General features: G+C 37.9%; 1 protein-coding gene across 3 annotated transcripts in view; it reads right to left on the bottom strand.

The window, feature by feature from the left end:
- TRAPPC8 (trafficking protein particle complex subunit 8) overlaps window positions 1-23,635 on the bottom strand; it is a 106,820-nt gene that overhangs the window by 29,175 nt on the left and 54,010 nt on the right. For all 3 annotated transcript variants that reach the window (XM_057503977.1, XM_057503975.1, XM_057503976.1), the window contains 6 exons: window positions 7,918-8,142; window positions 6,905-7,013; window positions 5,238-5,432; window positions 4,697-4,827; window positions 2,430-2,504; window positions 1,806-1,932 (listed from right to left, as the gene is read on the bottom strand). In XM_057503977.1, coding sequence (XP_057359960.1) covers window positions 1,806-1,932; window positions 2,430-2,504; window positions 4,697-4,827; window positions 5,238-5,432; window positions 6,905-7,013; window positions 7,918-8,142 — 862 coding nt within the window. The remainder of the gene's footprint in view (window positions 1-1,805; window positions 1,933-2,429; window positions 2,505-4,696; window positions 4,828-5,237; window positions 5,433-6,904; window positions 7,014-7,917; window positions 8,143-23,635) is intronic.

Here is a 23,635-nt window from a genome sequence, read left to right as displayed (position 1 = left end):
CAAGCATACTTTATTTTCTATTGTATGCTGCTTAATTTCTCCTTTCAGTAGGATTTACTTGCTTTGCAGAAAGACTGCACATCACTAAATAGGAAGTTCTCTGAAACCTGTATTTAACCATAATGAAAAGTGACCACAAAGATCTGAGAGAACAGCTATGCTGGGACCAACAATTTGATTCAGGCTATGAGAAAATTCTATTTCTCAAGAAAAAACTTCCAAAGCGCTGAAGAGGTCAATTTTTGCCTTTTATTCACATTCAAGTGTACATATTAATTTCAATTATTTCTGGATTATAAACAACTACATCATCTCAATAGACTGTACAAAGAAAATGAAATATAGTACAGGTAGCTTTCTCAAAATTAAACTCAGCTAATATTCATGTGATATTCTTCCCAAAGGATTCCATACAGTGCACACAGGTACAAACAAGGCTGGGGCACACAACTTCCTTTACTGAAAGACTTCTCAGAGCCTTTCATGTGTTGAGACTCCCTGTGACATTCCCAGACCAGGTACGTAATGCTACATTTTATCTGATCCAGATCCTATTAGCATTTTACTACTAAATATGTATTGAACTATTGAATAATACTGAAATACACTAAAACATCATGCAAATTCTGCTTACAAGATGCAATTTATTTTAATAGTTAATTCAGTGTTTCCTCCCACTGATGTATAAAATAACATATAGATATCACATCATGTATTTTAAACGAAGCTATTGGCTGTATTTTACTGACAACCATAACTTTCTGATACTAGATTAAGATCCTAGCATGTACAAGTAGAAAAGGAAAGGAGCTTCAAAAAGTTCTTAACAGTTAACTTACTTAAAATGCAATAAATTAGTAAGATTACTTGTAATGAATGTATTCTGGTGCTTGTCAACCAAAAATTACAGATAAATTTTGATTTCTTACTTTACTTTTAAAGAGTAACTTGTTACTTGTTAAAAAAATTTTGTGTTGAGTCATCCTAGATATGCAAATAGGACTATTCAACTGAATGTTAAAAGAAGCTGCAAATTTTCCCAGTATTCGCAAAAGATTTCTCAATATTAATAATCAGCTTTTGTCTAAGCTAAATTCAAGTCTGTCAATTACTATTTGTTAAAAAGTTAAGATGTATCTACTAAAATGCAGGGCTGGCAATAAGGGATTTTATAATGAACTCTCCCTAGCATCTTGCAAACTTAAATAACTATATATAACAATGACAAGATAGTATTCTAGACAAGATAGTTCTAAAAGGTTCTCTGAATTTAAAGATAAAATCAGCCTATGTTAAATTTGTATATTGTAGTTTTACACATATCTGGGGACCAAGAATATCAGCCTAACCCTAGAATCCTCTCTTTACAAGATAGGTAACATGATTTAAGGTGTGTAATATCCAATAATGTAAAAACACTGGTCTTTAATTTGCTACATGTTTTATAAAAAGACAGTATTTAAAAAATAGAGCATGCTAAGACAGTTTTGTACTGGCAACAGACATCTCAATCAATGATTACACTATACTTGGTTAGAACTTATAAATCTGGATCAATAACAGAAAAAAATTAATAGGGCAGAACCTAAGAGTAATCCAAAGAAAATACATCAGAAGGGAATAAAGTTATTTTTGAAGCAATGACAGTTTAAAATATCCCAATTATTCATTCTTTCATCTGACTAAATGTCTTCACTAAAGGTACATTAAATCTATTTTGTAAGTATCTTATTTTCACTCATTTTATTCTATGGAGATTTAATTAAGTATAGTTTTCTATTTGTTCATCAATGCTGTAGCTTTACCTGTGTGACATCCAGGAAGAGCACCAATGCCATCTACTGCCATGGAGCCCTGAATAGTGCCAAGATTATAAACCACTCCCAGAATATGCAGCTCCCCTATGTGATGGGGAAAGAGCTTTAGTCTTGCCTGTGGAGATATTTAAGTCACTTATTATCTGTTTTCATAATATCTTAAATAGTGCAATACCTAAATTCTGTTGCAGAAATATAAACTCATGACTAAACTTACTAATTACTGATGCATTTCTCTTACTGGAAAGCATTTTAGTCAAAAGAAAATTTCTAAATTCAACAATTATATAGGCCTGAATCCTCATCAATACTTTTAATAAATCAAAATATTCTGGCCAACCAAATATCTTATGAAATGACCACACCGACCCCAATAAAAAAAAGTAAATACTTTTTCCCAGCTTCTCTGGAAACTAACAAACCAAAGACCAAGGCAAATCTCCTTTCCCCACCAACTTCCTTCTGTGTAATTTCAGTTTCCTCATCTTCTACATTTTAGTTTCAAAAAAAACTAGAATTTAAAACAAGCTGAGTAAAGTGATTTTTTTTTAAATGTGTTTTCATCTTGCTTTCAGAAATGCTTGAGACAGAAAAAAATAATAAAACAATTACCACTTTAGATTCTTCACTATTAATTAAGAACTCTGAAATAACTTCAGTTCCAATCATTTCAGGTTCACCTGTTACCTGAAAAATAAATTATTTCATAAAATGCACACTCTAATGAATAAAGTATCATATTATCAATCTTCCTATATATTAATACTTAAGAAGAGTAACAATAATTATGATTAGCATTTATTAGGTGCTTATTATATACTAAGCAACATGCAGAGTAAAGAAGCCCTGTAGTTCTAGACACTTGGTAATTTGTTCATTTTGTTCAATGCAACTCAAGGAGGAAGATAAGTCATCTACTCAAAATTGTAGCCACCAAGAGGATAAAACCTCAAGAGATAAGATCAGCTGCTAATTGTCAACAAGAGTCAAAATGGCCATTTAATTTAATCTTGCAAAAAGAGCAAATTTTGTCATCTTTTACTCTTGACCAGCTCCTTTTTCCAAATTGGCTAGTTACACATAGAAAAAGAGCCTAAGCAGAATGCATAAAAGACTGGTGGACAAAAAGGGCAGGTGGAGAGAGCACAGAATGCCTGTCTCCTCCAAATCAATGACCTCTATAACAGACTATAATCTCCAGTTGTGTTAACAGAGTGGAGGAAAGCTAACTGGCTCACACTGCAGGTAAACCTGATCCTCATAAACACTGCTTTACTTTTACCTTGAAATCAGTCATTTGACACAGGAAATGAAAATTACATTTCCCTAAATTCCAGTTCAGTGTCTTACTCTATCACTAGAAGCAGCTCATAAAGAAATCCAAATAATTTGAAATATATAGGAAAAAAATATAACTTAATTATATATACAGTGAAAATTTTAACTTTAATAAAACTCAATTAAAACCTAATATATTGGACAGATTAAAAAGCTAATAGTACCTTTAAAAAAACTTTTTCAAGAGTGAATCTTTCATACCCTTCTAATTTGTTTCCAGACATTCAAAAATATTAGAAAAATAATTTGAGATTACTAAAATTCAAGTCAGAATAGAACCTGGGAAACCTCAATCTTTCAAACCACTCACAAGGAGTATAAATAAATAATCACCAAAAGTCTTCAATGACTTTAAATTAGCATGGTTTTAAATAAGGCAAATTTTAAAAAATCAAAACACTTAAAAGAGAAATAGTTTAAATAGTTTAAAATTAGTACAATAGATATCCTCTTTCAAGTGCTCCCTTCATAAATCAGCACCAAAATGTTGGGAGTATTCCCCAGTTCCAAGATAAATTTTTACCACATTATTAAAGCATGTATCAAGGTAGTATAAAGAAATAAAGGTTATATAACAAACACTGGTGAATAAGCAAATAAGTAATTAGGTAAGAAAAATGCATTTGTCCAAGTTATTTCTGTTATAATCAGCTGAGTAACAAAAATTATTTTTTCAAGTCATTCCTGCTTCAAAAATAACTATCTTAAATAAAAAGCTTATTACAAACATGGTTAAGAAAAAAAAAGTTAGATGCATATTAAGGGTATGAAAAGACAATTCATAAAAGAGGGAGTGCAAATACAAGAACTTCATGAGAAATCAATGAGGTGGAAAGTAAAATAAGATGGCATTTTTTTACCAATCTACGAGATTTTTTTATGAATAAAAATGTTTAATGTTGCAAAGATGAGATACCCCATATGCTTCTAGTAAAAAGCTTGTTGGTATGAGCTTTTGGGAAAGCAATAGAGTATTAAAATACTTATTCCCTAAAATGTTCTAACTTCATGCCAAGCAATCTTTCCTACAGAAATAATCAGGATAAAAAATGATGCACCCAAATGTTCACCACTGAACTATTATGATAGTAAATAAATGGGAACTTTCAAAGCAACTGCCAAAGGAGAGTGGAAGGGGATCAGTGATCATCCACCCACAAGATGGACCATTGTGCAGAAATAATGAAGATATATTCATATCAGGATATGCACATAAATCAACACAAAATGAAAAAAGCAACACACAATATGAGAGAATCCCATATATAAGGGAAAAACACAAATGGAAATGACTAGAAAGACATACAGCAAAGTGTTAAAGCGGTTATTTCTAAACACCGAGAAGATGGTTTTATTTTTATTTGTTTTGTTCTTTGGTTTCCTCGATTTTCCACAAGTATGTATCATACTTTTTATAAGCAGGGAAAATAAGCATACAAACCAGTAAGTGCAGCCCGCTAAACAGAAGGTGAAATGGTAGTACAGTATCTGTTAGGCTATTACTGAAACACACTTACTACAAATACCTTTTAACAACTTACTGGTTCTTTAACTTCTTCATTCTCCTTTCCACTGAAATCTTGAGGTTGAAATTTCCATAGCAATGACAAGTCAGTCAACAAAAGCGGAACCTTCAACGGGTTTCTAAAGGCCACCTCCACTGTCACTGGTTCTACAAAAGAAAGGCCTTAATTAGGAACCCTGGCCACCCCCACTCCCCACACTTCACATCCCTGCACACACCTTGCACTGTGGCTCTGCACTTCCGCCTAGATTGGTCATTACTACCTGGTAAGGGTCTGTTCATTCAGGATTTGGTTTTTTTTAATTAACTCCTCTAGAAGATTTCCCCAATTTCTCTTACTACAGAACATCATCCTCTCTTCTACACTCCAACAGCACGCTGCACAGCCTGTATCAGAGGCCACACCGACTGGTTTATAAATGCAGCTCGTTAAGTGATGGGCTCCTAATCCTTGCAGCCCCAGCTTCTGGTGATTTCTGGCATATAGAAAAGTGCCCTGAATCTGCTGTATGAAACAAAGAAACAAAAACTCATGAATAAAAATTCAAGTACATCACCTTCTACAACTGCAAGTGGAAATCTTGAGTTATCTGAGTAACTGTTCAAGCAATACTGGGTGGGGTGGAAATTGGGTGGAATTACTCCTCTGTTAACCACAGCAACAACTTGTTCCTCGAGCTCTCGCCACTGCTGAGAGGATTCAGAGTCATATTCCTGATCGAGACTTACATGAGTAGCTGCTTGTTTTTCACCTTTAAAAAAAAAATTAAATGTCATAATTAAATGCACATGTTCATTAACCCCCAACCTCAGATGAAACATATTTTAAATAAAAATCTGAAGTACACAAGCAAAAATATACATGTACACACACTCACTCTTGCATATTTCCAATTATCTAAGAGAAAAAAAAAAACCCTTATTAACCTAGCCTAACTGGAACTTGGCTTACATTATAATATTGATACTCTTTTTCTCTTGACTCTGAAAGAATGTATTTTTTCTAGTCTTCCACCATTTTATATGAAAATACTTCAAACATACAGAAAAGGCATGGAGAGTAATATATATTTGTGTATCAAAATGTAACAGATGTCAACTTTTATCTCATGATAGCAAGTGTTTCTTTTAAAATGTTAGAGTTAATGCCCTGTGTGACCCTCCCCAATCCTATAGCTCTCGTTCATTTCCACCAGTACCACCTCTTTCCCAGAGCTATTTCAAAACTGAAGCTTTGAAATAAATATTTGAAGTATATATGGCATTCTCATCCATTTTTTTTACTTTACCACATATAAGTATATACATATACAATGAATAGGCCTGATTCCCATGTTTGAAACATATAAATGGAATTATATTTGAACTATTAAATATACTATATCATTCTGTAACTTTTTTTACTCAACTTTATGTCTTGGGTAGTATCCATGTTGAAACATGGAGAACTAGTTCACTCATGTCCTACAGCTTGAATCTATCATATGAACACACCAAAAATTGTCAATTCATTCCTTGCTTTTGTTTTGCTTTTCCTCCTCCTAAAAATAATGCTGCTATGAACATCCTGATAGTTTTTAACAAAACACTAAATTAGATCCCAAGAAAAAACACATTAAGTTCAAATATAAGAATGCTTAGAATTACAAAGTTCACTTTAACATGCATCAAAACCCTCAATATATTTATACTTTTGGCCAGTACTGCCATTCTTAGGCTCAGTCCTCAGGAAATAATCCTGCATTTTAAAAAGTCTTACAGTAAGAACGACAGATATTGCCAACTGTTCTCTGCTTCTGTGTACATTTGAAATTTTCCATAATATAGAGTTAAGATAGCAGGTTTTTGCATAAAGATGTCCATCACAACCACCATTTTATATAAGCAAAAGGATGGAAACTATATAACAAACAAATGTTAAAGTATTTATATGCACTGATTGGAGTATCTTACAGCCATTAAAAATGTTTATCAAATCATGCTTTATATTGTGTGAGAAATTCCATTATAATTACAGCTATTTTGTTACTGTTTTGGTTTTTGAGGCTGGAACAAAAACACTCAAGGAGTGGTTATCTTCAGGTGCAGGATGATAGGTAACAGGTATAATTATTTTCAAATATTCTTTAACAACTGCACATCATTTTTTAAATGAAGAAAGCAAAAAAAAAATCTTTAAAGAAACAGGTCACTAGGTGAAAAGGTCAAATACACCTTTACTAACCATCTGCTGGCCGTCTGTCATGGCCAAAGAACACCCGCGTTGCTGAGCTGTCAATGTGCGGTAAAGGGAGCTGTGGCAAAGGCCCCTCTGGTGACAGCTGACTTACATTCTAGAAGAGATGCAAAGGAAGAAAAAAATTTTGAGAGAACTCCATTTTCTTCCTATTTGCTTCCTCATTTTTTAATACATAAGGTAGTAAAATCATGTTAAGCTAGAACATAAAGAATTGCTAGATTTACTTAATCCATCAGAGTCATTTAGGGACCATCTTTTCTGGCCCAAGACAATCTTCCTAAGGTTCCTCAGCTGGCTAGCTCTCTTTGGTTGTGAAACTTACAAAAATTATTTTAGTATGCATTGTACTTCCTGTGACTCATCACTGCATCCTATCTGCTCAGATTTTAACCCATATGATTTCAAATTAATAAAGTATAAAAGGGTAGTTAATTTCTGCAAGACAAATACAATGCTCACTATTCATAGCTCTTGAAGGAAAATTTGTAACTTCTCATTCTGTCCATAGAACAATGCTCTGTATTTTCTATCCTCCTGTCTCAATGAAATATTTTCCTTTCCTACTAATTTTTCTGGGTTATACCACAATAATTTGTCTACTTCCCACAAACCTGTACCACCTCATTTTTCATAGGAAAAAGAGGGGAACGTACTTTTCCAAAGGGTGGTTAAGAGAACCCAATATATTGTAAAATCAGTAATGATTCAAAAAAACATTATGAAGAAACAGTCCAGAAAGCTTGTGGCATCTTATAAGATTCCAACAGCCACAAATCCAATGTTTAGCAGCACACTGCAATTCTTGTTACTGTGGAAGGGCAATGCAACTCACAGCTAGAACCAAAAAGCCTACCCTGCCACACTTTACTAGGACAGATAATTACATATATTCTAACATAAATATTTTATTAAACTCCTACTAGATAGTAATGAATATGCTTTTTGCTGAAAATGATGACTCAAATGTAATTTTAGTATCTACTCCTGCAAGTATTCACCTTGTAAACATAAAGATATTCTCTGAGGAAGGCCCCTTGCTGGGCAGCAGACTGTTTACTTTCATTGATTAAAATATGCCTAAAAGCAGAGACAGCATTGTCCAGCTGCCGAAGAGTGTAAGACTGGCGCCCAATGGTGAAGTTAATGTGATCCTCTGCAAGAGACCAGCCTTTTCCTTTATAGACTTGCATGGCTTGACAATAGCAGCGTAAAGCATGCTTTTTCTGTAAGAAAACAGAGCAAGTATTACAATCCAAATTTCTCTTGGACTGGGGAAAACACACACGATTAAGTTACTGGTAACTGGTTCCTCTCCTAGCAGCGACTAAGATGATGAGGAAAGTGAAACTAACGTTTCTGAAAATCCCTTTGTAATTATTACTAAAAACAAAGCAGCCCTGAAACAGGTAAGCAGCTGCTTCGTCCAACGGACAGAAGTCTAAGTCAGGAAGGACAACTTCATGAAAACCCATTTGGGATTTTCCAAAGCAGCAGCCTGTTAGAGGTCTGGTTGTTAGTCTGTAACTGAGAGCTACTTTATGAAGTCTCCTAAATGGCTCTCTCTGTAGTACTGTCCTGGGCTGAATAGAAATGTGCATGCTAAAACTGCCATGTGTGAGGATACAGTGTACATGCATATTTATCCACATGCACACATACTTAAACCACTGTTCCATGTGTTTGGTAGTGACAGAGGCTGGTACTTGCTGCCACCCACTGCTGTGTCCTGCTGCACCCATGGGTAGGCATTCGGTGTTAACTATGCATTACTTCCACCCTCTGAATTCAGGTAACCTCTGGCCTAAAAATGGGATTTATTACCAAGGAAGAGGCTTCTGCTCCAGAGTGTACTCTATACCCAACTCCCATTGCCAGGGTGAACTAAAACTCTGTTCCATGTACAGCCAGAACTTTTGTTATTTTTAAGAAAACTTTGCTTGATAAAGAGATAATGAAAGCTGATCAAAGTCACCTGCCACTCAAGGGCCTGCAATGAGAACTCAGTATCTCTTTTGTGGTATTCCTACAAAGATACCCAATCTGAATTTCATCATGAGGGAACATGGAACAAATCTAAATCAAGGAACACTCTACAAAATAAGGGGCCTGTGATCTTCAAGAGTGTTATGGCCGTCAAAAGTCGAAGGATCTTTCTGAACAGCATTCTTCTGTTAGGAAGGAAATGGGACAAGTGATAAAACATGAATGGGGTCTGAGATTACAATACCGTATCAGTACTGAGTTCTTGATTTTGACTGTTGTATTATGGTTATACAGGAGAAAAGTTATTTCCAGGAAACAGGAAATAGGTCCTAAAGTCTAGGGTAATGGGTAACCAGGCAGACAAATTTTAACTCTCAGATGGTCAAATAAACACACATTTCTGAACTGTTCTTATAACTTTTCTGTGTGAGGCTGTTTCAATATAATTTTTAAGTGCTATTTCTTGAAAACAACAACCCAATCTCCATATTGCACTTAGTAAAGGAACACACACAGTTTAAAAAACTGAGGTACAGAGAAACAACTGAATGTGTTTACATGTCAAGTCCAGGTGCGTTTTTGATGTCTTGAAAAAACACCTAAAGATATTTAAAAGGTAACAGGATTAAAATCTGCCTTCTGAAGAACAGAAAGAATGTCCAGATATACTGGGCACAAACACACCCTCCCACCACTCCCTGACATTTCCTTACTGACTTTAATCTTCTATAATGCCAGTTCTCTTTTTTAACATGCTTTTTACTTGATATTTTTAATTTTTTTTTTTTTTTTTATTTTTTATTGAAGGGTAGTTGACAACAGCATTGCATTACATTAGTTTCAGGTGTACAACACAGCGACTCAACATTTATATACATGATATTTCTAGGTACCAGGTATCACCATACCAAGTTGTTACAATATTTTGACTATATTCCTTATGCTATACATTACATCCCGGTTACTTATTTATTTTACAATTGGAAGTGTGTTTATATATATATATATATATATATATACATATATATATATATATATATATTGTGAGGGCATCTCTCATATTTACTGATCAAATAGTTGTTAACCACAACAAATCTCTGTATAGGGGGGTCAATACTCAATGCACAATCATTAATCCACCCCAAGCCCAATTTTCGTCAGTCTCCAATCTTCTGATGCATAACGAACAAATTCTTACATGGAGTACAAATTCTTACATAGTGAATAAGTTACATGGTGAACAGTACAAGGGCAGTCATCACAGAAACTTTCGGTTTTGTTAATGCATTATGAACTATAAACAGTCAGTTCAAATATGAATACTCATTTGATTTTTAAACCTGATTTATATGTGGATACCACATTTCTCTATTATTATTATTTTTAATAAAATGCTGAAGTGGTAGGTAGATACGAGATAAAGGTAGAAAACAGAGTTTAGTGTTGTAAGAGAGCAAATGTAGATGATCAGGTGTGTGCCTGTAGACTATGTGTTAATCCGCGCTAGACGAGGGCAATAAACATCCATGTATGCAGAAGATTTCTCTCAGAACATGAGGGGGGAGGTTCTAAACCTCACCTCTGCTGCTCCCCATTTTCTCACCAGATGGCCCCCTGCGACTGTGCCTGTCTTAGGTTGTTCCTCCCTTGAGGAATCTTACCCGTCTCTGGCTAACCAGTCATCTTCCGGGGCCATACAGGGAAATGTGAAGTTGGTAAGTGAGAGAGAAGCCTTATTGTTTGAAAAGGTTAGCTTTTTACTTCTTTGCATATTTATGCGCTGTGGCTTCTATGCCCAGCATTTGTCTTGAGGTGTCTTTACCACTTGGAGGAATTATGATACTCGGTAAATTCGACATGTGGCACGAGTTCTATTTAAGGGTTGTAATTAGGAAGGAAGAAGAAAAGCTATAGAAGTAGCAGGCGGAAGAAAACATGGGAAGATTGATTATTTCTTTGACATATCTTCTTGTAGAGTAACTTCAGCATGGATAGGTTTTAAACGACTAATTAAATTGTGCACACACATTAACATAATAGGAATATAGTTACCTAACCAAAGCATACCTGTAATTACCAGCCATCTCCAGTGAAACCAAGAAAACCAGTTAGGCACCTTAGGCATTTGTGAAAACTTATCTATGATGATATGGTGGATATTGTCCGACTGAACTTAAACAGTCTGAGAGAATTCAGATAAACTAGAACAACCCATTCCTGGGGACTGTTCATATCCCATATGTTCTTTTAACGATAAATAGTCTGTGGTTGTAAGATTTTGGAGTGCTACAATTTGCACTTCTCCTAATTCTTGGTTGAGTTCCAACAGTATAGATCCAGTCCAGTTTTTGTTTTACTGCATGCACAGGCCAGCTTAGATATCTCCTTCATCTTTCCCATGGCAAGTCCAGGAACTGGTGGGATGAGTGCATCTACACCTGTGACAGTGTGTGGATCTTTGTTGAAGTTTTTTTTTTTTTTTTTTTTTTTCTGATCATCTTCTGTCATGAGTCTTCCCGAGAGTGCTGATGTTGGAAGTTCTTTTTCATATCGTATCTTAGTTCATTTTCGGGGTAGCCAAATTAGGCTTTGATCCTCTGTATAAACACAAACAGACCCTTTGCCTACACTTTTATATGCCCTTTATATCATTGTGTAGAACTCATTAGAGGTCACCACTTAGGAACTGCATTTTTTTTTTTTAATCATTAATCTACACTTACATGACGAATACTTTGTTTACTAGGCTCTCCCCTATACCAGGTCCCCCCTATATACTCCTTTACAGTCACTGTCCATCAGCGTAGCAACCTGTTGTAGAATCACTACTTGTCTTCTCTGTGTTGTACAGCCCTCCCCTTTCTCCCACCCCGCTATGGATGCTAATCTTAATACCCCCCTACTTCTGCCCCCCTTATCCCTCCCTACCCACCCATCCTCCCCAGTCCCTTTCCCTTTGGTACCTGTTAGTCCATTCTTGAGTTCTGTGATTCTGCTGCTGTTTTGTTCCTTCAGTTTTTCCTTTGTTCTTATATTCCACAGATGAGTGAAATCATTTGGTATTTCTCTTTCTCTGCTTGGCTTGTTTCACTGAGCATAATACCCTCCAGCTCCATCCGTGTTGCTGCAAATGGTTGGATTTGCCCTTTTCTTATGGCTGAGTAGTATTCCATTGTGTATATGTACCACTTCTTCTTTATCCATTCATCTATCGATGGACATTTAGGTTGCTTCCAATTCTTGGCTATTGTAAATAGTGCTGCGATAAACATAGGGGTGCACTGATCTTTCTCATACTTGATTGCTGCATTCTTAGGGTAAATTCCTAGGAGTGCAATTCCTGGGTCAAATGGTAAGTCTGTTTTGAGCATTTTGATGTACCTCCATACTGCTTTCCACAATGGTTGAACAAGTTTACATTCCCACCAGCAGTGTAGGAGGGTTCCCCTTTCTCCACAGCCTCGCCAACATTTGTTGTTGTTTGTCTTTTGGATGGCAGCCATCCTTACTGGTGTGAGGTGATACCTCATTGTAGTTTTAATTTGCATTTCTCTGATAATTAGCGATGTGGAGCATCTTTTCATGTGTCTGTTGGCCATCTGTATTTCTTTTTTGGAGAACCGTCTGTTCAGTTCCTTTGCCCATTTTTTAATTGGGTTATTTGTTTTTTGTTTGTTGAGGCGTGTGAGCTCTTTATATATTCTGGACGTCAAGCCTTTATCGGATGTGTCATTTTCAAAGATATTCTCCCATACTGTAGGGTTCCTTTTTGTTCTATTGATGGTGTCTTTTGCTGTACAGAAGCTTTTCAGCTTAATATAGTCCCATTTGTTCATTTTTGCTGTTGTTTTCCTTGCCCGGGGAGATATGTTCAAGAAGAGGTCACTCATGTTTATGTCTAAGAGGTTTGTGCCTATGTTTTCTTCCAAGAGTTTAATGGTTTCATGACTTACATTCAGGTCTTTGATCCATTTTGAGTTTACTTTTGTATATGGGGTTAGACGATGGTCCAGTTTCATTCTCCTACATGTAGCTGTCCAGTTTTGCCAGCACCATCTGTTGAAGAGACTGTCATTTTGCAATTGTATGTCCATGGCTCCGTTGTCAAATATTAATTGACCATATATGTCTGGGTTAATGTCTTGATTGTCTAGTCTGTTCCATTGTTCTGTGGCTCTGTTCTTGTGCCAGTACCAAATTGTCTTGATTACTATGGCTTTATAATAGAGCTTGAAGTTGGGGAGTGAGATCCCCCCTACTTTATTCTTCTTTCTCAGGATTGCTTTGGCTATTCGGGGTCTTTGGTGGTTCCATATGAATTTTTGAATTATTTGTTCCAGTTCATTAAAGAATGTTGCTGGTAGTTTCATAGGGATTCCATCAAATCTGTATATTGCTTTGGGCAGGATGGCCATTTTGACGATATTAATTCTTCCTAGCCATGAGCATGGGATGAGTTTCCATCTGTTAGTGTCCCCTTTAATTTCTTTTAAGAGTGACTTGTAGTTTTCAGAATATAAGTCTTTCACTTCTTTGGTTAGGTTTATTCCTAGGTATTTTATATTTTTTGATGCAATTGTGAATGGAGTTGTTTTCCTGATTTCTCTTTCTGTTGGTTCATTGTTGGTATATAGGAAAGCCACAGATTTCTGTGTGTTGATTTTGTATCCTGCAACTTTGCTGTATTCCGATAGCAGTTCTAGTAGTTCTGGGGTGGAGTCTTTAGGGTTTTTTATGTACAGTATCATGTCATCTGCAAATAGTGACAGTTTGACTTCTTCTTTACCAATCTGGATTCCTTGTATTTTTTTGTTTTGTCTGATTGCCGTGGCTAGGACCTCCAGTACTATGTTAAATAACAGTGGGGAGAGTGGGCATCCCTGTCTAGTTCCCGATCTCAGCGGAAATGCTTTCAGCTTCTCGCTATTCAATATAATGTTGGCTGTGGGTTTTTCATAGATGGCCTTTATTATGTTGAGGTACTTGCCCTCTATTCCCATTTTGCTGAGAGTTTTTATCATGAATGGATGTTGAACTTTGTCAAATGCTTTTTCAGCATCTATGGAGATGATCATGTGGTTTTTGTCTTTCTTTTTGTTGATGTGGTGGATGATATTGATGGACTTTCGAATGTTGTGCCATCCTTGCAACCCTGGGATGAATCCCACTTGGTCATGGTGTACGATGGTTTTGATGTATTTTTGAATTCGGTTTGCTAAAATTTTGTTGAGTATTTTTGCGTCTACGTTCATCAGGGATATTGGTCTGTAGTTTTCTTTTTTGGTGGTGTCTTTGCCTGGTTTTGGTATTAGGGTGATGTTAGCTTCATAGAATGAGTTTGGGAGTATCCCCTCCTCTTCTATTTCTTGGAAAACTTTAAGGAGAATGGGTATTATGTCTTCCCTGTATGTCTGATAAAATTCCGAGGTAAATCCATCTGGCCCGGGGGTTTTGTTCTTTGGTAGTTTTTTGATTACCGCTTCAATTTCGTTGCTGGTAATTGGTCTGTTTAGATTTTCTGTTTCTTTTTGGGTCAGTCTTGGAAGGTTGTATTTTTCTAGGAAGTTGTCCATTTCTCCTAGGTTTCCCAGCTTGTTAACATATAGGTTTTCATAGTAGTCTCTAATAATTCTTTGTATTTCTGCGGGATCTGTTGTGATTTTTCCTTTCTCATTTCTGATACTGTTGATTTGTGTTGACTCTCTTTTCCTCTTAATAAGTCTGGCTAGAGGCTTATCTATTTTGTTTATTTTCTCGAAGAACCAGCTCTTGGTTTCATTGATTTTTGCTATTGTTTTATTCTTCTCAATTTTATTTATTTCTTCTCTGATCTTTATTATGTCCCTCCTTCTGCTGACCTTAGGCCTCATTTGTTCTTCTTTTTCCAATTTTGATAGTTGTGACATTAGACCGTTCATTTGGGATTGCTCTTCCTTTTTTAAATATGCTTGGAGTGCTATATACTTTCCTCTTAAGACTGCTTTTGCTGCGTCCCACAGAAGTTGGGGCTTAGTGTTGTTGTTGTCATTTGTTTCCATATATTGCTGGATCTCCATTTTGATTTGGTCATTGATCCATTGATTATTTAGGAGCGTGTTGTTTAGCCTCCATGTGTTTGTGAGCCTTTTTGCTTTCTTTGAACAGTTTATTTCTAGTTTAATGCCTTTGTGGTCTGAAAAGTTGGTTGGTAGGATTTCAATCTTTTGGAATTTACTGAGGCTCTTTTTGTGTCCTAGTATGTGGTCTATTCTGGAGAATGTTCCATGTGCACTTGAGAAGAACGTGTATCCTGTTGCTTTTGGATGTAGAGTTCTGTAGATGTCTATTAGGTCCATCTGTTCTAGTGTGTTGCTCAGTGCCTCTGTGTCCTTACTTATTTTCTGTCTGGTGGATCTGTCCTTTGGAGTGAGTGGTGTGTTGAAGTCTCCTAGAATGAATGTATTGCATTCTATTTCCTCCTTTAGTTCTGTTAATATTTGTTTCAGGTATGTTGGTGCTCCTGTATTGGGTGCATATATATTTATAATGGTTATATCCTCTTGATGGACTGAGCCCTTTATCATTATGTAATGTCCTTCTTTGTCTTTTGTTACTTTCTTTATTTTGAAGTCTGTTTTGTCTGATACCAGAATTGCAACACCTGCTTTCTTCTCTCTGTTGTTTGCTTGAAATATCTTTTTCCATCCCTTGACTTTAAGTCTGTGCGCGTCTTTGGGTTTGAGGTGAGTCTCTTGTAAGCAGCATATGGATGGATCTTGCTTTTTTATCCATTCTATTACTCTGTGTCTTTTGATTGGTGCATTCAGTCCATTTACATTTAGGGTGATTATTGAAAGGTATGAATTTATTGTCATTGCAGGCTTTAAGTTTGTGGTTACCAAAGGTTTAGGGTTAGCTTCTTTACTGTCTTACTGTCTAACTTAACTTGCTTGTTGAGCTATTATAAACACAATCTGATGATTCTTTATTTCTCTCCCTTCTTATTCCTCCTCCTCCCTTCTTCATATGTTGGGTGTTTTGTTGTGTGCTCTTTTTAGGAGTGCTCCCATCTAGAGCAGTCCCTGTAGGATGCCCTGTAGAGGTGGTTTGTGGGAGACAAATTCCCTCAACTTTTGCTTATCTGGGAATTGTTTAATCCCTCCTTCATATTTAAATGATATTCCTGCTGGATACAGTAGTCTTGGTTCAAGGCCCTTCTGTTTCATTACATTAAGTATATCATGCCATTCTCTTCTGGCCTGTAGGGTTTCTGTTGAGAAGTCTGATGATAGCCTGATGGGTTTTCCTTTGTAGGTAACCTTTTTTTTCTCTCTGGCTGCTTGTAATACTTTGTCCTTGTCTTTGATCTTTGCCATTTTAATTATTATGTGTCTTGGTGTTGCCCTCCTTGGATCCCTTGTCATGGGAGTTCTGTGTACCTCTGTGGTCTGAGAGGCCATTTCTTCCCCTAGTTTAGGGAAATTTTCAGCAATTATTTCTTCAAAGACATTTTCTATCCCCTTTTCTCTCTCTACTTCTTCTGGAATGCCTATGATTCTTATATTATTCCTTTTAGATTGATCACTCAGCTCTCTTAAAATTCTTTCATTCCTGGAGATCCTTTTATCTCTCTCTGCATCAGCTTCTCTGCGTTCCTGTTCTCTGTTTTCTAGTCCATTAATGGTCTCTTGCATCTCGTCCATTCTGTTTTGAAGTCCTTCCAGAGCTTGTTTTATTTCTGAATTCTCCTTCCTAAGTTCTTGCATATTTCTCTGCAAGTCCATCAGCATGGTTATGACTTTTGTTTTGAATTCTTTTTCAGGTAGACTGGCTAAATCTATCTCCCCAGATTCCTTCTCAGGGGAAGATGTAGCAGATGCAGAAGCTGTCTGGGTTAGTCTTGTCTGGATCATATTTTTTTGCCTTTTCATGTTGACAGGTGCTATTGACTGTCAGCTGGGAGGGCCAAAATTTTCACTTGCTACTGGCCTTTCTTTACTGGGGCAACTGCGACCCCTAGTGGCTTGTGTTGGGTAATTGCGTGTAGAGTGGGTCTTTGTGTCTTGCCTGGCCGGAAGGGAGAAATTTCCCTTTCTGTGGGCGGAATTTGTCTCAGGCTGCTTCTCTGCTTTCGCAGCGCCCGGTGGGGTAATGGATGGGGGGCTGCTTGACTGTTTGCCTCCGTGAGGGGTCTCAGAGCTGTTTCCCAGGGGGTTTGTGCACCCGGTTTTCCCTGTAATTTCCAGCTGCTGTACTGTGACCTGGGTTGTTTCCGTCAAGCTGTTAGGTCCCTGTCCCTTTAAGACTTTCAAAAAGCCCCCGCTTTTCTTTGTCACAGGGGCATCAGCTTCAGCACCCGCTCAGAGGTCTTACTCCCTGTTCCCCCAGTATCCAGGGCCCCCTGGGCACGTACTGTGTCTGCGCTCTGGCCCGGATGGCTGGGGCTGGGAGTTCGGCAGTCCTGGGCTCCGTCTCCCTCCCGCTCTGCCTATTCTTCTCCCGCTGGGAGCTGGGGGGAGGGGCGCTCGGGTCCCGCCGGGCCGGGGCTTGTATCTTACCCCTTTCACCAGGCGCTGGGTTCTCGCTGGTGTAGCTGCAGTCTGGCCACTGTCCTGCGTCTTCTGGTCTCTCTTTTAGGGCTAGTTGTGTTTGTTGTATTTTCAAAAGTATATATGTTTTTGGGAGGAGATTCCCACTGTCCTACTCACGCCGCCATGTTGGCTCCGCCCTCCGATATTTTTAATTTTAAAAAAAAGAACTTAAAAAATTTGGGGGGAGAAGGTAAGCAATCAACATGAATTCTCTCAAAGGACTGAGAAATGGAGTCACAGTGTCTACAGTATCCTCCCCAGCAGCCTCCCTCTTCCTTGCCAACAAATACACGTTCTCAGTGGAAATGTCAAGGCACATGGGTGCTCCCCAGTCAGACTTCTGTAGGTTGTGCTTTATCTTTGAAGGAAGATACAGCTCTTGACCAACTTCAATGAGACATACACCTGCTTTTTCAACAGATCTGCATTTTTAGTCATACTCACAAGTTTCTATACAACTGTTTGAGAAAGAGATTTTTCTGGGTTCAGGATATAGAGACTGTGGTCATGAAATAGCAAACCCAGTTACCCTGGAATCATTAACTCCATGAGGTAATTACAGTTAGAGATCATCAGTAGGCCAGATAACAAATGTATCTCAACCTATCACAAATGAAACATTTTTAACTTCCTACAAATTTCCTACAAGCAATATGCCCTAATTTCAGAAGGTAAATATGAGTAGCTATTCCCAGTCCATTGGTATCGTCATTCTTACAAATGAAACCATTCATGAAACCAGACAAAGATGTGGAGAAAAGATGTCTTATTTTAAATAAAAGACAATGGACCATTTATAATGGAGTATATTGTTTTCCTTCTAAGCAAAGGAAACAACATCCTTAATACTAATACATTTTGTAAATTTTTAAACAGAACACCTCTAGCAAAGATAAACAATGAGACAACATGTTTCAGATGGACCTGTACTTACTATGGAAGAAAGGCTGTGAACAATAACAGTTAGTTTTAATTTTCTTCCACTTTATAGAGTTTGAGATATTCTGATTCGTGGCATATATCAGTCATTATAAAAACACACTTAGGGAGGGGCGGAAGATGGCGGCGTGAGTAGAGCAGTGGAAATCTCCTCCCAAAACCACACATACCTATGAAAATATGACAAAGACAACCCTTCCTAGAATAAACACCAGAGGACACAGGACAATATCCATACCATATCCGCACCTGAGAGAACCCAACGCCTAGCGAAGGGGGGTAAGATACAGGCCCCGGCCCGGCGGGAGCCAAGCGCCCATCCCCCCAGCTCCCAGCGGAGAAGAACAGGCAGAGCAGGAGGGAGACGGAGCACAGGGCTGCCGAACACCCAGCCCCAGCCATCTGGGCCAGAGTGCAGGGCCCTGGATACTAGGAAAACAGGGCAGCAAGAACAGTGAGTGGGCACCGGAGGTCGGGCGCCGTAGGACATAAGAAAAGCGAGCGACCAATTTTTTTTTTTTTCCTGTTTTGTATTGGCGAGAGCTTTTTGGAAGTCTTAAAGGGATAGGACCCCCAATACTAGGGAAACAGGGCAGCAAGAACAGTGAGCGGGCACCGGAGGCCTGGCACCGGAGGACACCAGAAAAGCGAGCTACCATTTTTTTTTTGTTTTAATTTAAATTTTTTTTTTTTTGTGGTCGTTGTTTTGTTTTGGCGGGTGCTTTTTGGAAGTCTTAAAGGGGCAGGGCAGGACACTTAATCCAAAGGTAGGGAATCCGGGGATCTCTGGGCACCCTAACCCCTGGACGGCAGGGAGCAGGGAGGCCCCTTACAGAGATAAGTAGCCTCCAGGCCGCTCCCCATCCAACGCGACTCCACCACTTTGGAGCAGAGGCCCGAACCAGGCCACACCCACAGCAACAGCGGAGATAAATTCCACAGCAGCCGGGCAGGAAGCAGAAACCCTGCCTGCGCACAGCTGCCCAGCACAAGCCACTAGAGGTCGCTGTTCTCCCAGGAGAGGAGGGCCACAAACCAACAAGAAGGGAAGTTCTTCCAGCCGTCACTCGTCCCAGCTCTGCAAACTATTCCTACCACCATGAAAAGGCAAAGATACATGCAGACAAAGATCACAGAGACAACACCAGAGAAGGAGACAGACCTAATCAGTCTTCCTGACAAAGAATTCAAAGTAAGAATCATAAACATGCTGACAGAGATGCAGAGAAATACACAAGAGATATGGGATGAAGTCCGGAGGGAGATCACAGATGCCACAAAGGAGATCACAGAAATGAAACAAACTCTGGAAGGGTTTATAAGCAGAATGGATAGGATGCAAGAGGCCATTGATGGAATTGAAACCAGAGAACAGGAACGCATAGAAGCTGACATAGGGATAAAAGGATCTCCAGGAATGAAACAATATTAAGAGAACTGTGTGACCAATCCAAAAGGAACAATATCCGCATTATAGGGGTACCAGAAGGAGAGAGAGGAGAAGGGGTGGAAAGAATCTTGGAAGAAATAATGCTGACAACTTCCCCAAACTGGGAGAGGAAATAATCGAACAGACCACGGAAATACAGAGAAGCCCCAACAGAAAGGATCCAACAAGGACAACACCAAGACACATAATAATTAAAATGGGAAAGATCAAGGATAAGGAAAGAGTTTTAAATTCAGCTAGAGAGAAAAAGGTCACCTATAAAGGAAAACCCATCAGGCTAACATCAGACTTCTCGACAGAAACCCTACAGGCCAGAAGAGAATGGCATGATATATTTAATACAATGAAACAGAAGGGCCTTGAACCAAGGATACTGTATCCAGCATGACTATCATTCAAATATGATGGTGGGATTAAACAAATCCCAGACAAACAAAAGCTGAGGGAATTTGCTTTCCACAAACCACCTCTACAGGGCATCTTACAGGGACTGCTCTAGATGGGAGCACTCCTAGAAAGAGCACAGAACAAAACACCCAACATATGAAGAATCGAGGAGGAGGAATAAGAAGGGAGAGAAGAAAAGAATCTCCAGACAGTGTATATATAAGCTCAATATGGGACCTAAGTTAGGCAGTAAGATACTAAAGAGGCTAACCTTGAACCTTGTTTAACCACGAATTTAAAGCCTGCAATGGCAATAAGTACATATCTTTCAATAGTCACCCTAAATGTTATGGGCGGAATGCACCAATCAAAAGACATAGAGTAATAGAATGGACAAAAAAGCAAGATCCATCTATATGCTGCTTACAAGAAACTCACCTCAAACCCAAAGACATGTACAGACTAAAAGTCAAGGGATGGAAAAACATATTTCAAGCAAACAACAGCGAGAAGAAAGCAGGGGTTGCAGTACTAATATCAGACAAAATAGACTTCAAAACAAAGAAAGTAACAAGAGATAAAGAAGGACACTACATAATGATAAAGGGCTCAGTCAAACAAGAGGATATAACCATTCTAAATATATATGCACCCAACACAGGAGCACCAGCATATGTGAAAAAAATACTAACAGAACTAAAGGGGGAAATAGACTGCAATGAACTCATTTTAGGAGACTTCAACACACCACTCACCGCAAAGGATAGATCCACTGGGCAGAAAATAAGTAAGGACACGGAAGCACTGAACAACACAGTAGAGCAGATGGACCTAATAGACATCTATAGAACTCTACATCCAAAAGCAACAGGATATACATTCTTCTCAAGTGCACATGGAACATTCTCCAGAATAGACCACATACTAGGACACAAAAAGAGCCTCAGTAAATTCCAAAAGATTGAAATCCTACCAACCAACTTTTTTTTTTTTTAATAATTATTTTTTATTGAAGGGTAGTTGACGCACAGTATTACATTACATTAGTTTCAAGTGTACAACACAGTGGTAGAACATTTATATACATAATTCTAGGTTCCAGCTATCACCCTACCAAGCTGTTACAATATCTTGACTATATTCCTTATGCTATACATTACATCCCGGTTACTTATTTATTTTACCATTGGAAGTCTGTCTTTTTTTTTTTTTTTTTTTGTGAGGGCATCTCTCATATTTATTGATCAAATGGTTGTTAACGACAATAAAATTCTGTATAGGGGAGTCCAACCAACTTTTCAGACCACAAAGGCATTAAACTAGAAATAAACAGTACAAATAAAGCAAAGAGGCTCGCAAACACATGGAGGCTTAACAACACGCTCCTAAATAATCAATGGATCAATGACCAAATCAAAATGGAGATCCAGCAATATATGGAAACAAATGACAACAACAACACTAAGCCCCAACTTCTGTGGGACGCAGCAAAAGCAGTCTTAAGAGGAAAGTATATAGCAATCCAAGCATATTTAAAAAAGGAAGAACAATCCCAAATGAATGGTCTAATGTCACAATTATCGAAATTGGAAAAAGAAGACCAGATGAGGCCTAAGGTCAGCAGAAGGAGAGACATAATAAAGATCAGAGAATAAATAAATAAAATTGAGAAGAATAAAACAATAGCAAAAAATCAATGAAACCAAGAGCTGGTTCTTCGAGAAAATAAACAAAATAGATAAGCCTCTAGCCAGACTTATTAAGAAGAAAAGAGAGTCAACACAAACCAACAGTATCAGAAACGAGAAAGGAAAAATCACGACGGACCCCACGGAAATGCAAAGAATTATTGGAGAATACTATGAAAACCTATATGCTAACAAGCTGGGAAACCTAGGAGAAATGGACAACTTCCTAGAAAAATATAACCTTCCAAGATTGACCCAGGAAGAAACAGAAAATCTAAACAGACCAATTAAAAGCAACGAAATTGAAGCGGTAATCAAAAAACTACCAAAGAACAAAACCCCCGGGCCAGATGGATTTACCTCGGAATTTTATCAGACATACAGGGAAGACATAATAGCCATTCTCCTTAAAGTTTTCCAAAAAATAGAGGAGGAGGGGATACTCCCAAACTCATTCTATGAAGGTAACATCACCCTAATACCAAAACCAGGCAAAGACACCACCAAAAAAGGAAACTACAGACCAATATCCCTGATGAACGTAGATGCAAAAATACTCAACAAAATATTAGCAAACCGAATTCAAAAATACATCAAAAGGATCATACACCATGACCAAGTGGGATTCATCCCAGGGATGCAAGGATGGTACAAAATTCGAAAGTCCATCAACATCATCCACCACATCAACAAAAAGAAAGACAAAAATCCACATGATCATCTCCATAGATGCTGAAAAAGCATTTGACAAAGTTCAACATCCATTCATGATAAAAACTCTCAGCAAAATGGGAATAGAGGGCAAGTACCTCAACATAATAACCCACAGCTCACATTATATTGAACAGCGAGAAGCTGAAAGCATTTCCTCTGAGATCGGGAACTAGACAGGGATGCCCACTCTCTCCACTGTTATTTAACATAGTACTGGAGGTCCAAGCCACGGCAATCAGACAAAACAAAGAAATACAAGGAATCCAGATTGGTAAAGAAGAAGTCAAACTGTCACTATTTGCAGATGACATGATACTGTACATAAAAAACCCTAAAGACTCCACCCCAAAACTACTAGAACTGATATCGGAATACAGCAAAGTTGCAGGATACAAAACCAACACACAGAAATCTATGGCTTTCCTATACACTAACAATGAACCAACAGAAAGAGAAATCAGGAAAACAACTCCATTCACAATTGCATCAAAAAAAATAAAATACCTAGGAATAAACCTAACCAAGGAAGTGAAAGACTTATACTCTGAAAACTACAAGTCACTCTTAAGAGAAATTAAAGGGGACACTAACAGATGGAAACTCATCCCATGCTCGTGGCTAGGAAGAATTAATATCGTCAAAATGGCCATCCTGCCCAAAGCAATATACAGATTGGATGCAATCCCTATGAAACTACCAGCAACATTCTTCAATGAACTGGAACAAATAATTCAAAAATTCATATGGAAACACCAAAGACCCCAAATAGCCAAAGCAATCCTGAGAAAGAAGAATAAAGTAGGGGGGATCTCACTCCCCAACTTCAAGCTCTATTATAAAGCCATAGTAATCAAGACAATTTGGTACTGGCACAAGAGCAGAGCCACAGACCAATGGAACAGACTAGAGAATCCAAACATTAACCCAGACATATATGGTCAATTAATATTTGATAAAGGAGCCATGGACATACAATGGGGAAATG

The sequence above is a fragment of the Manis pentadactyla genome, chromosome 6 (genome assembly GCF_030020395.1).
Source record: "Manis pentadactyla isolate mManPen7 chromosome 6, mManPen7.hap1, whole genome shotgun sequence".
NCBI lineage: Eukaryota > Metazoa > Chordata > Mammalia > Pholidota > Manidae > Manis > Manis pentadactyla.
The sequence above is the reverse complement of the archived record's forward strand: the minus strand, read 5'-3'. Positions and strand labels throughout refer to the sequence as shown.